Genomic DNA, 16,733 nt, shown 5'->3' with positions numbered 1-16,733 from the left:
ACACACCACTGATAATTCTAAATTCTCTTAAAAATTGAGCGCTAAGTATATGCTTTACCCACCCTACCCCACCCCCAGCATGGTGCCTGCGTAAATGCAATGGACTTGTGGCAGTTCACTCCTCTTCATGAGGCAGCTTCCAAGAACAGAGTTGAAGTGTGTTCTCTTCTCCTAAGTTACGGCGCAGATCCAACACTGCTGAATTGTCACAATAAAAGTGCTATAGACTTGGCTCCAACGCCACAGTTAAAAGAAAGATTAGCATGTAAGTATAAAATGATGAATGTTCATTCAGCTAAGCTGTTATATCAGTAAACTAACAGTTTTTCTTTCTTGTTTGTTTTTTGGAAATTTTTGAATAATAAGGTATTTTCCTTAGCCATGGGTATCTATTATTGTCCACACTAACATATTTAATCATTTGAATGTTTTCTACTCATTTTGCTCTTAAGATGCTATGAAAAGAAAGTATATTTGTATTTGCTTTTTTCAAGTCAAGTTAAATGCTTTTTGTGTGTGTTACTCTTATGGATGGTATGCTTTTGGAAAGAAAGAATTTGAGTTTTATTCCTATCTTTGATGTGACTTTCTTATTAGCTGCTGTGAAGTTTTAAAGTGTTATTTGTAGGATTGCTGTCTTGTAAACATAGTCCCCAGATCTTACCATCTAATATTCTTTGGTATCTGGGCAATTCTGTGCTTTTCTGTCTATAACTGAAATAGATGTAGTGGTGAGAAATAGCCACGTATTTCAGATATAGTATTACTATACATAAATAGGAAACTTGTGTTAAGCTTGTATTATTCTGGAATAGTAAAATATAATGGGTGGTTTCACAAGTCTGATGAATAATAGCGAGGAATCTTGAGAAAATGCCCTCTTTCATTTGTTGATCAGTAGGTGGCTCTTAGCAATATCCCACTAGTCTAGTCCCCAATTCTCTGATGTGTGAGCAGAACCATCTGCTGCTGCTGTAATGTTAATATGGGGACTATGATCACCTTTTCTTTTATTTCTTCACTGAGAAAATTTCTGTGCTTTGGAAAATTCTCAGAACTCTCTGGTCTGGGAATATATAGCAATAATCCTTATATCAGACCAAAATAGACCTTGAATAGGCCATGTTGTATACACATGGGAATGAATTGGGTCATAACTGAGGGGAGCTGGCATACCACTGTCTCCCTTTCCAAGGGTTATATTTGGAGACTATCTTTAGAGCTTCATTCTGGCTACTTGGTAGATAATTTTGAAAATAAGTTCAAGAAAAATACCACGTCTGGCAAGCCCCATAAATTTGATAATTCTCATGCAGATTTAAATGCTTTTTCTTTATCTAGATGAATTTAAAGGTCACTCGTTGCTTCAAGCTGCACGGGAAGCTGATGTTACACGAATCAAAAAACATCTCTCTCTGGAAATGGTGAATTTTAAGCATCCTCAAACACATGAAACAGCATTGGTAATGTTTCAGATTTAAGTTTTTAAAATGAAATAACCAAAAACATGCTAAGTTAATCATAATGTCTTCTTTTGGTGATGGCGGATGACTAACATAATGTCCTACTTTTAATAATAGTATTGTTTTAAAAATATGTGCTTTTTAAGAATTAATGCCTGTAGGTATATAAAGAAAAAATTTCAAACAATACAGAGAAATAGACAACCACATCTGCTCAGAATGCAGTACTGTTGTTCATTTGCACATCCTTCCAGACAAAAATTTTATTCACATACTGGCATGTATTATATGTGACTTTTCTATTATCATAAATCGTATATATCATTTGCTTTTTTTAATTATAAAGAGCATAAATGTTTATGATTGAAAATTTGGAACCCACTGAAAAAGAAAATAATCTTGCCATCAAGATAAAAGCCACTTGATTTTCCTTTTGGTATTGTTATTTTTTCAGAATTAGATCTAAAGTCTGTATATATCCCCTTTATACTGTGTGAGTAAAGTATCTGTGTGAGTAGAGGCAGCTTCCCTGATGGAGGTAATGTCAGCTCTGTGGTACTGTAACAAAGTAGATGAGAATTGGGCAGTCTATGGAAAAGCAGTAAGAAAAGAATGGAAGCTAGTAGAGGTAAGTGGTGGAAGATAGGAAAGGGAATGTTGTGATCAAAGGCTACCTTAGAAGTAGAAATTTAAAGGAACAAAGTTGTATGAGTTGCAGAATGTGCTTTCGGTGAGGGAAGATGACACTAAGTAAATTAATGTCTTTAGGGGAAGATTTAACTTGTAATAGCCTTACTTACCTAATATCTTTTATGGTTAATTTTCTTCCTTATGCCATGATATAAACTCTGAAGTTTTATGTAGAAACCTATCTATAAAACATTGTAGAACTTTTTGCTACTTTAAAAAAAAATCCGTGTTAAAAAAAAAATAGCAAAGTTGCAGACTAATAAGAAATACCACTGCAAAATTTAAATCATAACAGTATCAAGATGGTACAGGGAAACTTGGAAAAACTGACTTGGAAAATCTTCCAGTCTGAAAAGTTAATTCTACATGTTATTTTCCTCTGAGTATTCTACCATTAAACGACTCATTTTTTTTATTAACCTTAAAATACAGGGAATTAACTGTTGGTAGATAGTTGTGTTGCAGAGGCATTGTCTTCCAGGCTTCCAGAGATTACAGGCCCTGTCTGTAACAGGATGGGGCAGAAGAGTAAGGGTGCAGTTTGAAATGGATGAACTCAAGAATTCTTGGTTATAAACTATTTTCCATTCTTTGTGCCATCCTGATAGATGTCCTGGGATGATTATTCAAAACATACCAAAAGAGCTGTGTTCACCAATTAGAAATGATTTTATTGAGGGCAAAGGAATGATTTTGGTGACAGCAACAACATCAAAGAATGAATCTGAAGCAAAGTCATGAAGATCAGATAAGCTTTATAATTAGCAATAGGTTAAAATCAGACACATTTCATATGTACTATGTTTAGATGTGTGCGCAAGTTAGCTTGACAGTTATCCAGAACTTTTATTCCATGAAATCTCAGGTTTCAGTTTTAACTTAACTTTCATGCATTAATTTAGTCGTTCACTCATTCTGACATTTATTGAACACCTGTTGTGTATGGGTATAATCCTGGATGGTGGAGAGATGAAGATCTGGGACATGACCATGAGATACTTATTGGGTTTATAACTGGCAAATCCCTATCTCCTATCTCCTTTTCTCCTTGATACATCATAGACATAGATCCTGCAGCCTCCAACTCAGAGTATATAATTTTCTACCACTGATTTTACCAAACAAGTAATTCAAAGTCCTTATCCTGCTGGAGCAACTCATTGAGGAAGATATAAATACCACCCAGTTTGTTGGCTATTCCATCAATGTTTTTCTAAGCAGAATCCAGAGCTGACAAGTGCTGTGTTATTTCTTCATGTAAAGAAATCCCAACCTTTGGGGTGTTTTATTAACCTTTAAAAAATAACATAAACACCATGCTCTTTGGGAACAGTTTTGAAAGGACTGTTGGTCACAATTTAAGTTTTTCATTACAGCAGTAGTAGCTTTTTCAGAGATATAGGACAACTGTGAAGCTTAATCAAAATATTTAATAACGTATCACTTGCTAAATAGGGGTTTCAGGCCCTGTCAGAATTTGGTAATCATTGCACATTCTATCCAAAGGAAAGTCTTTGAAGAGCAAAGTTAAGTCAAAAATGAAACAAAGACATGAAATAACTTCTTAATTGTTCTTGACTGGAAACACGAAAGTTCTTAAAAATCAGTTATGTATAGTCCTTGATTAATGCTGCAATTTAAATTATCTAGCATTGTGCTGCCGCATCTCCATATCCCAAAAGAAAGCAAATATGTGAACTGCTGCTAAGAAAAGGAGCAAACATCAATGAAAAGACTAAAGAGTAAGTTTGCTTTTAATAATTAAAAATTATTGACACTTTTATTTTTGGAAAATACATTCATTGTCCGGCTGACTTTTTCTCTTTAAGATTCTTGACTCCTCTACACGTTGCATCTGAGAAAGCTCATAACGATGTTGTCGAAGTAGTGGTGAAACATGAAGCAAAGGTATACTTCATTTTTGGTAATCTTTGGTAATCCAGTGAGTTGTTTTCTATTTAGCAGGTGAAATGCCTGACTTCCCAAGCTATTTACTCTTTCATAGGTATTTTTCCCTCAGATTAGTTCTACAGATACTTTTTCTATATCTTTCTGCTAGAAAGTCTGTGGATTTACTCAAGAAACATTATTCCTATATATCCTTCCTTCTCCCTTCCTTTTAACCACACCCCACTGGTCAAGTTATCCTTCTTTTTCTAACAATACACTCTTAAGAATATCCCCAGCCAGGCATATTTATTATGACCTATCATCTTTTCTGGGATTCTCTTCTGTTATCTTCTGTTGCTTGGTTACCATGATAACTCCTGTTATTTACCCCAACCACAGTCTCTCTTACCCTCTGTTATTTCATAACTAAGCCAGAGATCATGGAACAGAAGGAAATAAATTAAGTAACTTGAATAAAAACACAGCTCCTCATATTGCGAAGTTCTGTAGTTGGCATTTGTACACAAAGCATTTTTTTAAAATCAATCACAAAAGTCCTTCATTCCAGAGCATTCAGTAGAGAAATGTATTCTAAAATGTGGCATGTAAGATGGTTTTAGGGAATATCCCAAATGAACATTTTTATAAGAGTTATAATTTTTATTAGGAGAATATTGGTTTCCTATTTGTAGAAACGGTATACTTAAGTTTAAAAGTAAAAAGTGATTTAAAAGGTGATTTCACTATGTTGGACACCTGAAGCTTATATAATATATGTCAACTATACCTCAAAAAAAAGTCAAGTGGATTTAAAGAAAACAAAGCATTTTATTCATGGAATAATCAGGTTTTCATCAAGGCTAAAAGTCATTATTTCTTACCCAGGAACTTAAAAAAAATTACTCAGTAAGCAATACACATAGCATCTCAGATTGGAAGAGATAACAGTCGCCTAATTCAACAGTTTTCAGTTTATAGCCATCGATTGTTGCTTTCTTCAAACAAAATCTGTGGTAGGAATTCATTATATAATAGAATTGAGCTGCTGTGATGAAGGGAGAAGAAAGAAATAGAGATCCCTTTACCCCTTGGGGACCCCTGAGGCTCTTCTCTAAATGAACTTTGCAGAATGATTTTCTAATCTGTCCTTCCTTGGGTTTCCACTCAAGGAACCACTTAGAATTCTACAGTTTCTTTTTATGTTGACTCTCAGTGTCCTAATTTCTCTTTTATTTGGGGGAATTCTTGATAATGTATAATCTCAATCTTTCCTATTGTAAAGTATTGAAAAAATAAAGTTTATTTCTGCTTGACTGCTTGGCATATCTCATTTGTCTGTCTGTCCTATAACTTTTCGTTGATTGCACTTTTTTTTACATGTGGTGCGTTACTTGAGGAATATCTGGTTGCATATTAAATTTGAGTTGTGAAGCTCAGTGAAACAATCTTGTCTAGGGTGACCAACCATCCAGGTTTGTCCCAAGACTAAGGGATTTAACACAGGACTTTTAGTGCTAAAACTGGAAAAGTCCCAGGCAAACCAGGACGAGTTCGTCACCCAAACCCTAACACAGAGTGGCACCCAAATAAAGTTTTCAAGTGGATATATAGTTCACATTGCAGTGAGTTTTGGTACATGAATAAACAGATTAATTGCTCTGGGCATTTTAAGTTGATTTTTCTGATTCTGTAAGCATGGAGACTAGCTCTTTATAGGATACTTTTAGATTCATTGCGAAAGTCTTACTATGTAATCCTGTTGCAGGTCTTCTCCGATTCCATGAATATGAATTGGACAGTGTCTCAAAACACTAGTGGTCACATGATTGATTACTGAGGAATTTGATTTCTCAGTTAGGTTTCGAAGAATTATTTTCCTGGGCGGGGGGGTGGGGATGAGATAGGAGGGGTCTTACAGGTGATTTTTTTTTTTTAATTATGAAAAATTTCAAAAATACAACCAAGCTGAAAGAATTTTACAGAGTATAACCATATACTTACCACCTAAATTCTACCGCTAGCATTTCACCGTATTATTTTCTTACATATCCATCAATTTCTCTCTCTATCCATCAATGTCTTATTTTTTGACACACTTCAGAGTAATTCACAAGTTACTACACACTTCTCCTTAAATTCTTTTAATAGGCATCAGCTAGAGGTCAATATTTGTTTATAGTCTCTGTTTGGATGTGAAATTTACATGCAATGAAATGTACAAATCTTAAATGTACATTTACTGAATTTTGCCTAATGCATACACCTGTGTAACCAAAAGTCTTGAAGATAGAGAACATTATCTCATGGCAGAGGCAGTGTCCCATCCAAGGCAGTCTCCATGCCTAGAGGCAACAATCATTTTGATTTTTTCTAACATAGATTAGATTTGCCTGTTCTGGGCCTTCATGGGATCGTACAATATATACTCTTTTATGTAAGACTTTTTCCACTTAGGATAATGTTTTGGAGATTGAACCATGTATCAATAGCTTGTTCTTTTTATTGCTGAGAAGTATTCTATTGTGTGAATATACTATAGTGTCCTTATCCATACAGATTATATTTTACACGATAAATAAGATAGAAGATTAAGACAATAGAAATAAGTATTTTAATGCTAATTTAGTCTCTGGCTTTGTTACCGACTGTTATCTTGGGGTTAGTCTCTCGACGTTTCTGCACCTCAGAGATCCATAAAAGTACATGCATTAGACTTTCTTAGGCAGTGTCTCACTCTAAATGTGGTGAATCTATTGAGTACTTCAATGCTAAACAACTGTTATTCAATATTTTTAATCAAAAATTGGACCTTCATGAATTGGTGAATTTATACTCTAGATTTGAGCAAAAATACTTTCTTTGGCACTGGATAATGGGCTTCATAAGAGATTAATTGAGATTTTTTAATTAGTAACAAGTGCTGGATACATGAGTAGATCATTTTAAATTTTGTACCGCAGGCTAATTTCACCTTTTTCTGATTGTTAAGGTTAATGCTCTGGATAATCTCGGTCAGACTTCTCTGCACAGAGCTGCGCATTGTGGTCATCTACAAACCTGTCGCCTGCTCCTCAGCTATGGGTGTGATCCTAACATTATATCCCTTCAGGGCTTTACTGCCTTACAGATGGGAAATGAAAACGTGCAGCAACTTCTTCAAGGTATTGAATACTTCCATGAAATTATTATTGTTTAAATTAACCTTGAAGTTTTTTTCACATATCATGTAGGAGTTGGTAGTGAAAAGAAAAATTTTCAGAATTGTTGGCTGTTATTTCTTCTTAATCAACTCATTGTACTCAATGCCCAAATGTTGCAATTCTTTTATGAGTTTGTTCCAGTAGCATTTGCTGCCCAGCTTCTGTGAGTATATAGCTGTCTCTTAAGTTTTTATCTAGAAAGTTTTTAAAATTGAGACACGACAGTTGCTATTTCTTTTTAAAGAAAGGAAAACTGAAAAGGGTAGATGAAGTCTCTTAGAAGAGCAACCATAGTGATAAATAGTATTCTAAAGACTGGCCCTGCCTCTTCACTCTTTTTTAGATCCTTCATATAAAGCATATAGAATTCATACAAGGTAACCAACTATTTGACTTACATGTAACTGTTGAATGGACTGATACTTATTACATTTTAAAATCAAATCAATTTAGATCAGATATCTACACATTTGGCATAGGTTAAACATTTCAGCCTAGAAATCTGGTCCCATAAATTTTAGTGTCTTTGCCTATATCTCTGTATTTTACTAGAATTTAATGGAGTGTCTTTGACATCTCAAAGCTCAAATGAGAAGAAATGTAACAGATCAAGCCTTTTGTACCTTTTGTAGTCACCTTTGATGATCCTTGCTGGAAACTACATTTTGAGAAAAACACTGCTTGAATAGATGAAGGCAGATCAATAAGATCTCCTGTGAACTTCTAAAATTGTGAACTAACTACAAGACTGCTCTCAAAATTACCTTTACTTCCCCGTATACCATGCATTTGTTTCAGTGTCAGTTTTGGGGGTAATAACATTAGTCCTATTTAGTTACCTAGTGATGGACATTTACAGTCTTCCTAGTTTTATACTAAGTGCTATTACTTACCTTTCCAACCAGTTTCTTAGAGTCAATTATCAAAGTGGAATTTCCAAGTCAAGGTTAACATAATTGTTAAATCATTTCTAGAAAAACTGTTATGTACCATTTTACATTCCTACCAGTAGTATGTGACAGGACCTGTTTTCCTTGTCAGCCCCAGGTATTATGATTCTTAATCATTTCCTTGGGTGAATGTGTGTCTATGTGCGTGTATGTAAATTACAGAAGTAATAGACTCTTTTTAAAATGCAAATTATAGAAATATTGACAGTGTAACTCCCCATTTGCTCTTTGCCCACTAATGGATGAAAAAAAAAAAGCCCAGTATTTCATTATTTTAATTTGCATTTCTTAGATTTATGTTGCAGTACTTTTTCCATTTTGTTCTTTGCCTATGATTTTGTTTAATGCTGTGTTATTGCCTGACAGATATTTTTCCAAATTAGTTTTGTTTCTGCCTTTGATACACTGCTTTAAGATGCTTTTCTGCTCCAAGACAAAAAATATTCACCTATATTTTCTTTTAGTATTTTTAAGGTTTAATTTTTTTATACTTAGCATCTTTAATCCATCTGAAGTTTATTTGCTCTGAGAACAAGGTACATGTTTTCTTCCTTTCCTATGAGATTTTAAATGAGCTATAAATCATAGAGTTTCAGACCTGAACATAACTTCAGATGTTTCTAGTCCAACTTCTCTCTTTTTAGAACTGGAAAAATCAGAGGCCCAGAAAGTTCAAGTGACTTGCTCCAATTCAGGTAGCTAGTCGATGGCAGAACCATGGTTAGATATCTAGCTGTTGCTCTCCTCTAATTTTTTTTTTTTTTTTTTTTTTGCGGTACGCGGGCCTCTCACTGTTGTGGCCTCTCCCGTTGTGGAGCACAGGCTCCGGACGCGCAGGCTCAGCGGCCATGGCTCACAGGCCCAGCCACTCTGTGGCATGTGAGATCTTCCCGGACCGGGGCACGAACCCGTGTCCCCTGCATCGGCAGGCGGACTCTCGACCACTGCGCCACCAGGGAAGCCCTGCTCTCCTAATTTAATACTTTACCCCCAGTCAACTGACTTGGTTATAGAGCAAGCCATCTTTCATTACATTATGTTCCTTTATATTGCTTAAATCTCATTTTATAATTATTATTCACATCTACATACATTTGACATATGTAATGTTTCAAAAGTTTTTACTGCTTTTCGCCTACTACCATGGAGATTCCCTACATAATTATCACCAAACTATAAAAAGAACTTTACTCTCAGATAAGATGCCTTCCTTAAAACTTGGTCCCACCTTCCAAATGGGAGTTAATCACTCTTTACTTCTCTTTCTTTTTAGAGGGTATCCCATTAGGTAATTCAGAGGCAGACAGACAATTGCTGGAGGCTGCAAAGGCTGGAGATGTAGAAACTGTAAAAGTAAGACATAATCTTATAGTTTTGTTAACTTTGTGTTTTTATTTTGACAGTGTTTAATGAATATACTGTAAGAATGAAAAATCTAGTTATTTATATGTGCATTGTTTTAAAAGGTAAATAATGCTAATCTAGTTCTGCTCTGCAAATGAGGATCATTGGGTAATGAAAGAAACTTTTTAGTTTCACATGCATCTCAATAAATACATCATAGTCACAAATTTAAATTTGACTATTTTAAATTAAATAGTCACAAATTTAAATTTGTGACTGTGTTTATGGGAATGCATTTTGTTTAAAGAACCTATTCATTTGTCCCTTTCAAAGAATAAGATATATGAAATTATTGTCCATTATTATTTACATATGACACATAAAACAGGAAAGGAAGAAAACTAAATGTATCCCTCTGTCTATATGTTTTTTCTGGTTTCTTCATTTCTTTGCCCTCTCTACCTCTGTGAGGACCCAGTGTTTAAATATAGTAATAATATAGTGTCACCACCTTTCAGAGACACTGTCTCCTAATAATCTTCAATTTATCTGGACTGAAATATTTTTTTTCTTTCTCAGAAGAGCCAACTTGAGCCCGTCTATGGCCCCCATCTCCTATAACAGTCTTCCCTAGAATAACCTTTTCTCAAATTTTGCTTTTACTGTAAAATCACATGTAACGTCTCAATGCCTATACCAGATATTTCTGTTACCTACAGAAACTGTATATCCAGCTAACTAACTCAGAACATTAAAATTTTGAAAGAGCAAGACTGCTTTTCAGGTCAACTAATATAAATTAAAATTAACTCGGCATGTTTCATGATTAAATAATTCCTTTTTCTTTTTTTTAACAATCTTTTATTTTATTTTTTATTTTTGGCTGCATTGGGTCTTCATTGCTGTGCGCAGACTTTCTCTAGTTGCAGCGAGCGGGGGCTACTCTTTGTTGCGGTGCGCGGGCTTCTCATTGCGTGTTGGCTTCTCTTGTTGCAGAGCACGAGCTCTAGGCGCTCGGGCTTCAGTAGTTGTGGCACGCAGGCTCAGTAGTTGTGGCTCGTGGGCTCTAGAGCGCAGGCTCGGTAGTTGTGGCACACGGGCTTAGTTGCTCCGCGGCATGTGGGATCTTCCCAGACCAGGGATCGAACCCGTGTCCCCTGCATTGGCAGGCAAATTCTTAATCACTGCACCACCAGGGAAGCCCAGATAATTCTTTAGTAATGCAATAATGTTAATTTTAATTTCCAAAGCTGGGCGGGGGGAGAAGCCCGGTTGTGCCCTCCCTCCCCACCAACACCTCCCCCACAGATTTTCAAAACAGTGCTAGGTCCTATTTGAGGGGGCATTGATAGGTAATAAGAAATTTTATAAAAAGCTAAAATTATTGATTTGATTCATGGCAGAAGTCTCTATTTCAACCAATTTCACTATATTTCTATATGGTGTTGCTAATCCTGAACAGACCCACCCCACAAAGTCAGTTTTACATTTCCTGAGAACAAAATGTGAACGTTGGCCTCATCAGAACTTGAGCTCTGAGGACATTTATTCACTGTCCTTTTAAATAAAGAGATTTCTGGAAGTTGATTTAAAAGTCCATGTGATCTTTTCCTATTGCTTTATGTGTGTAGGTAGTACAGTCATCTCCAAATAATTTAAGGGTTTTTTTTTAATAATTTCATTTTTTGAAAGAAAAATGCTATTATGCAATTTTATTGTTTGACTTGTTTCATAGTTACGTTCTCATGCCCTTAATTAGAAGGTTAACATGATATTGAAGGGGGGATTTTGTTTCTCTTACTGACTAATGACTTGTGGAAAAACAAATCACTTGAGTTAGGGGTAGTGAGCTGAGTTTTTTCCTGGAGGAGTGATAAGTTGGGCGGGTGGAGTTAGAGTCAACTAGCTGATTTTTTTGTGTGTGGGGTGGAGGTGGTGATAAAAAATTGTAATGCTCATCTACTTACATATGTTAAAGAGCATAAAACTACATTCAGTCCATCTAATATTAAAGACCAGGCTTTGTTCTCATAGAGATAGAAGAAGCCTAGAGGAAGAAATAGATGAAGAGAGGATGAGATTGGGGGCAGGAATTGGACTTAGAGAATAACAGAATGCCATTGAATTGAGGAAGACCTTTCTCTATCCCTGTGATAGTCATTAGGCTGTCTTCCCTTATCTCTGCTTTTAAAGTCACTTAGAGGAGGGACTTCCCTGCTGGCGCAGTGGTTAAGAATCCACCTGCCAATGCAGGGGACACAAGTTCGAGCCCTGGTCCAGGAAGATCCCACATGCCGCGGAGCAGTGAAGCCTGCGTACCACAACTACTGAAGCCCACGTGCCGAGACCCCATGCTCTGCAGCAAGAGAATCCACCGCAATAAGAAGTCCGTGCACCGCAATGAAGAGTAGCCCCTGCTCACCACAACTAGAGAAGGCCCATGCGCAGCAATGAAAACCCAACACAGCCAAATAAATAAATTTAATTAATTAATTAATTAAAAAAATAATAAAGTCACTTAGAGGAAATTTATCTCCAACAACCTTTCCGTTCCTTGTATATCTCTAGACAGGTGGCTTGGTATGAATCACTGGGACATTTACCCAATGAACACTTAATTATGTGCTTGGTTGTGTTTACTGGTGAGCTATCAGGCTGCATACTTTTTGGACAGCTTACTATTAGAAAACTTGTCTGAGTGGACAAAATTAAACTTGAGAGCTAGGAAGTTAGAGTGGCCAGTGGTAACTACCAAACCTAGCAGCACTTGACACGTGTTAAAAATACTCATTCCTAGAGCCTGGCTTCAGACCCATGAAACACTGTTTCTCAGTGTTTCTTGGGACATCTTGTTTGGGAAGCACTGAAGAGCTTTATCAGACTGTTACTAAACCTGTTGAGATAAATCCACTGATAGCTGGCTCCTTTGGTTTATTAGGCTTAAAGTTATCCCTGCTTTTAGGGTAGGGTAGTTTTAAAAAGGGGGGGAGGGAAGGGTTTTTACTAATATTCTTTACTAAAATACTCTTGACTTTTTTTGAACACCATGATTTATTATCTATGTTGCTTTCCTTCCCCAAATGTTCATACTTTTCATGCAAAATACTGTTGAGTATTTTAAGTGTTACTCTGACAGCCTTTCTCAGCTAGACGTCCTCATCTGAACCAACAAAACACAAAAAAATTCTTTGAGTGACTTTTTTTTAATTCTCCCAAGGATGGTACCTAACCAATATCATTCTATTAGTTAATTCATTCCATATAGTACAGTATAATTCTCTAAGTGTAATTCCTCAACTGCCAGCATCAGCATCACCTGCGAGCTTGTTAGAAATGCAACTTCTCAGGCCCCATCTCAGACATACTGGATTAGGAAATCTGGAGGTTGCACCCACTGCACATGAAAATTTAAGAACTACTGTTCTAGAACAGTACTTCTCAAACGTTAATGTGCTTACAGATCACCTAGAGATCGTGTCAGAGTGCAGATTCTGATTCAGTAGGTGGGAGTCTGAGAATCTGAGTTTTTAACAAGTTCCCAGGTGATGCCATCATGCTTCTATGATCCAGTGTATCTCTACATACATTTTTCACAAAATGAAAGCTATGATTGCTTTCAGGTACTTGCATTACCTTTATGTATATAGCAGTAATGGTAATAATAAAATTTACCTACTAGCTTTAGCAAAGGTAGATGATTTTAGATAAGAGGACCAGAGGGATTCTCAATAAATGACAAGATGAAATAAGAATAAATAGCAAAGAGTTTCTGAAAATACTGATATGATGAAACAAGAAAATAAATCAGACATTTGAAATTTCTACTAAATGAATGAAAACAAGTCAGAATATGTAGCATCATGTGTATGAGAATACTGATAAGATGAGACAAGAAAATAAATCAGACATTTGAAATTTCTACTAAATGAATGAAAAGAAGTCGGAATATGTAACATCATGTGTATACTGTGTTGTGTCCTATAGAAATTGTGTACTGTTCAGAGTGTCAACTGCAGAGACATTGAAGGGCGTCAGTCTACGCCACTCCATTTTGCAGCTGGCTATAATCGGGTGTCTGTGGTGGAATATCTGCTGCAACACGGAGCTGATGTGCATGCTAAAGATAAAGGGCAAGTACCAACAATTGCCATGGCCTCTCTGTTCCTTTATCTGACCTTTTTAGGAAAATCTGAAAACATTTTTATGATAGATGGTAGTTCTTTTATTTTCAGAGAAGTCTGCTTCCTAACTGGCTTAAATAAAGCTTCTTAATTTCAGTTGAGATTTTATGATGAGTAGCATTTATATAAAGACTTAGTTGCATAATGCCTTTTATAATGGCCAAGGAGACTACAAAAATAGTGTGATGCTGATTTTCAATGTGGTAAATTTTTCAGTTTGCATTGAGGATACTTGAATTCTTCCAATTTATCTTAAAATTATTTTTCTTTAAAAATATGTAATTCTTGGGACAAAGTGAGAGAGTGGCATGGACATATATACACTACCAAATGTAAAACTGATAGCTAGTGGGAAGCAGCCGCATAGCACAGGGAGATCAGCTCCGTGCTTTGTGACCACCTAGAAGGGTGGGATAGGGAGGGTGGGAGGGAAGGAGATGCAAGAGGGAAGAGATATGGGGATATATATATATATGTATAACTGATTCACTTCGTTATAAAGCAGAAACTAACACACCATTGTAAAGCAATTATACTCCAATAAAGATGTAAAATAAAAAAGACAAGGAAAAAAAAGTATATATATATAATTCTTGGGAATTCCCTGGCAGTTGAGTGGTTAGGACTCAGTGCTCTCACTGCCGTGGCCCCAGGTTTGACCCCTGGTCAGGGAACTAAAATCCCATAAGCTGCGCTGCATGGCTATAGAATAGAATAGAATATTCTTAATTCTAGATGTTGCAAAATAGATGTTTGTTGTGTTCTCTGCAATTTTAAATATTTTTAAAATGTCCTCTCTGCCCACCCCCCTGCCCCAAAGTAATTCCATTTCTGCTTTCAATAAATTTAGGTTCTATAAATTTAAATCAGTAAAATTTCTTATGCAGGTCAAGAAATTTATCAGCTGTATGTAATTATTTAAATTAAATATATCTTTGTGTTGTGTTGCTTATTTAACTTTTCAGAGGCCTTGTACCTTTGCACAATGCATGTTCTTACGGACATTATGAAGTTGCAGAACTTCTTGTTAAGCATGGAGCAGTAGTTAATGTAGCAGACTTATGGAAATTTACACCTTTACATGAAGCTGCAGCAAAAGGAAAATATGAAATTTGCAAACTTCTGCTCCAGGTATATTTAAGTACTTATGGACAGGGTATATTATGTAGAATATGTTTATGATATTTCTAATAATTCTAATATAAACTTAAACTAGTTAGGGGGTATGAAGCAAAAATCTAATTCTGTGCCTAGATTTCAGAATAAATGTCATGAACAGTATAAGCCAGGTTTATCTAGTACTAATGAAATTGATAGTACTTGTTTATCTATACTGGTACCAGTGTAGATATTTTACAGTAAAAACAAGAGTATAGTTAAATTTATACAAACATTGAAATATGTTTGTGAAAACTAAAAATAGCATATGTGAAAGGTAATTTTTAGTGAAATACTACCTTGTTTTGAATGTAGTTTAAAATTTTGACTATATTATTGCATTGTTAAAGTCCAGTAATATTTAAGTGCCTCTGTATTTTTTATTGTAATTTTTTATTTATTAAATTAAGCATTATTAACAGTCATGTTAACCTTTAAGGTATAGTCTCTGCATAAAATAGTTTTCTTTAGCTCAGTGCTTTGTGACCACCTAGAGGAGTGGGATAGGGAGGGTGGGAGGGAGATGCAAGAGGGAGGAGATATGGGGATATATGTACAGCTGATTTACTTTGTTATAAAGCAGAAACTAACACACCATTGTAAAGCAATTATACTCCAATAAAGATGTTTAAAAAAAAAAAGTTTTCTTTGGTATCGTTACATTGAATATTTTCTCATTGACCAAGGGCAAACTTAAGGTAATTCCTCCTTTTCTGTTTTTCACATGCCCAGCATGGTGCAGACCCTACAAAGAAAAATAGAGATGGAAATACTCCCTTGGATCTTGTTAAAGATGGAGATACAGATATTCAAGATCTACTTAGGGGAGATGCAGCTTTGTTGGATGCTGCCAAGAAGGGTTGTTTAGCCAGAGTAAAGAAGTTGTCTTCACCAGATAATGTGAATTGCCGTGATACCCAAGGCCGACATTCGACCCCTTTACATTTAGCAGGTAAGTGAATGAAGTGTCACAGATTGAGGCTGGTGACATCTAAGATTGGTTTTACCTGAGTAAAATATTTCCTGTAAGTAAATTTGAAAGATTCAAATCAAGTATCTTCTAATACAGCGATTATACTCTAGTGTATTTGTACAGGGCCATGTTCACTTTAGCGCTAGCATGTTACATTCATTAAGAACAATCGAAAGAGGCTCTGCCAGTCACCATGTGCTTTGGAACCTTTATTCCAGGTCATCATATTGTTTGAATCATCTTTGGTGAGTGTGTTTTGGCTACAGAAACTTTAAAAGTAGGCCTGCTGAGCTGGCCGTCCTCATGGAACGCTAAATCTTTCCATTCTTCTGATGATAGCTGTTAAGCATAAGCAGGAAAAAATCTTTAAAGACTTCCAGAAGTTACATAAACTTCTTGCTACTTGTCATATTAGTTTGTAAGGCCTGCCTTAACAAATTACCACAGATTAGGTGGCTTAAACAACAGAAATGTTTTTTCTCAGTTCTGGAAATGTTGGCAGGATTGGTTTCTTCTGAGGCCTCGCTCCTTGGCTTGCAGATGGCCACCTTCTCTCTGGGGCTTCACATGGCGTTTTCTCTGTGTATGTGCATCACTGGTGTCTCTATGTCCTAATCTCCTCCTCTTAAAAGGACAACAGTCGCATTAAATTAGGGTTGACCCTAACGGCCTTGTTTTAACTTAATTATCTCTTAAAAGGCCTTATCTCCAAATACAGTCACATTCTACAGTACTAGTGGTTAGGGCTTCAACACAGGATATTTGAGGAATACAGTTGAGTACAAAACATTTGTTCGAAGTTTTCACTCATAAAATTGGCGCTGTGTATCTTTGTCTTCACTGCATGTAATGCAGCATTGTGATTTCAGCACAGCTTTTTGAGC

General features: G+C 35.9%; 1 protein-coding gene across 3 annotated transcripts in view; it reads left to right on the top strand.

The window, feature by feature from the left end:
- The window catches only part of TNKS2 (tankyrase 2), a 71,095-nt gene that overhangs the window by 22,949 nt on the left and 31,413 nt on the right, over positions 1-16,733 (top strand). For 2 of the 3 annotated variants that reach the window (XM_019943727.3, XM_019943606.3), the window contains exons 8-16: positions 79-265; positions 1,342-1,463; positions 3,804-3,895; positions 3,983-4,061; positions 7,033-7,204; positions 9,467-9,546; positions 13,522-13,667; positions 14,684-14,849; positions 15,609-15,828. In XM_019943727.3, the coding sequence (XP_019799286.2) occupies positions 79-265; positions 1,342-1,463; positions 3,804-3,895; positions 3,983-4,061; positions 7,033-7,204; positions 9,467-9,546; positions 13,522-13,667; positions 14,684-14,849; positions 15,609-15,828 (1,264 nt within the window). The remainder of the gene's footprint in view (positions 1-78; positions 266-1,341; positions 1,464-3,803; positions 3,896-3,982; positions 4,062-7,032; positions 7,205-9,466; positions 9,547-13,521; positions 13,668-14,683; positions 14,850-15,608; positions 15,829-16,733) is intronic. The other variant, XM_033842498.2, reaches the window with a different exon arrangement.

The sequence above is a fragment of the Tursiops truncatus genome, chromosome 16 (assembly GCF_011762595.2).
Source record: "Tursiops truncatus isolate mTurTru1 chromosome 16, mTurTru1.mat.Y, whole genome shotgun sequence".
Taxonomy (NCBI): Eukaryota; Metazoa; Chordata; class Mammalia; order Artiodactyla; family Delphinidae; genus Tursiops; species Tursiops truncatus.
The sequence above is the reverse complement of the archived record's forward strand: the minus strand, read 5'-3'. Positions and strand labels throughout refer to the sequence as shown.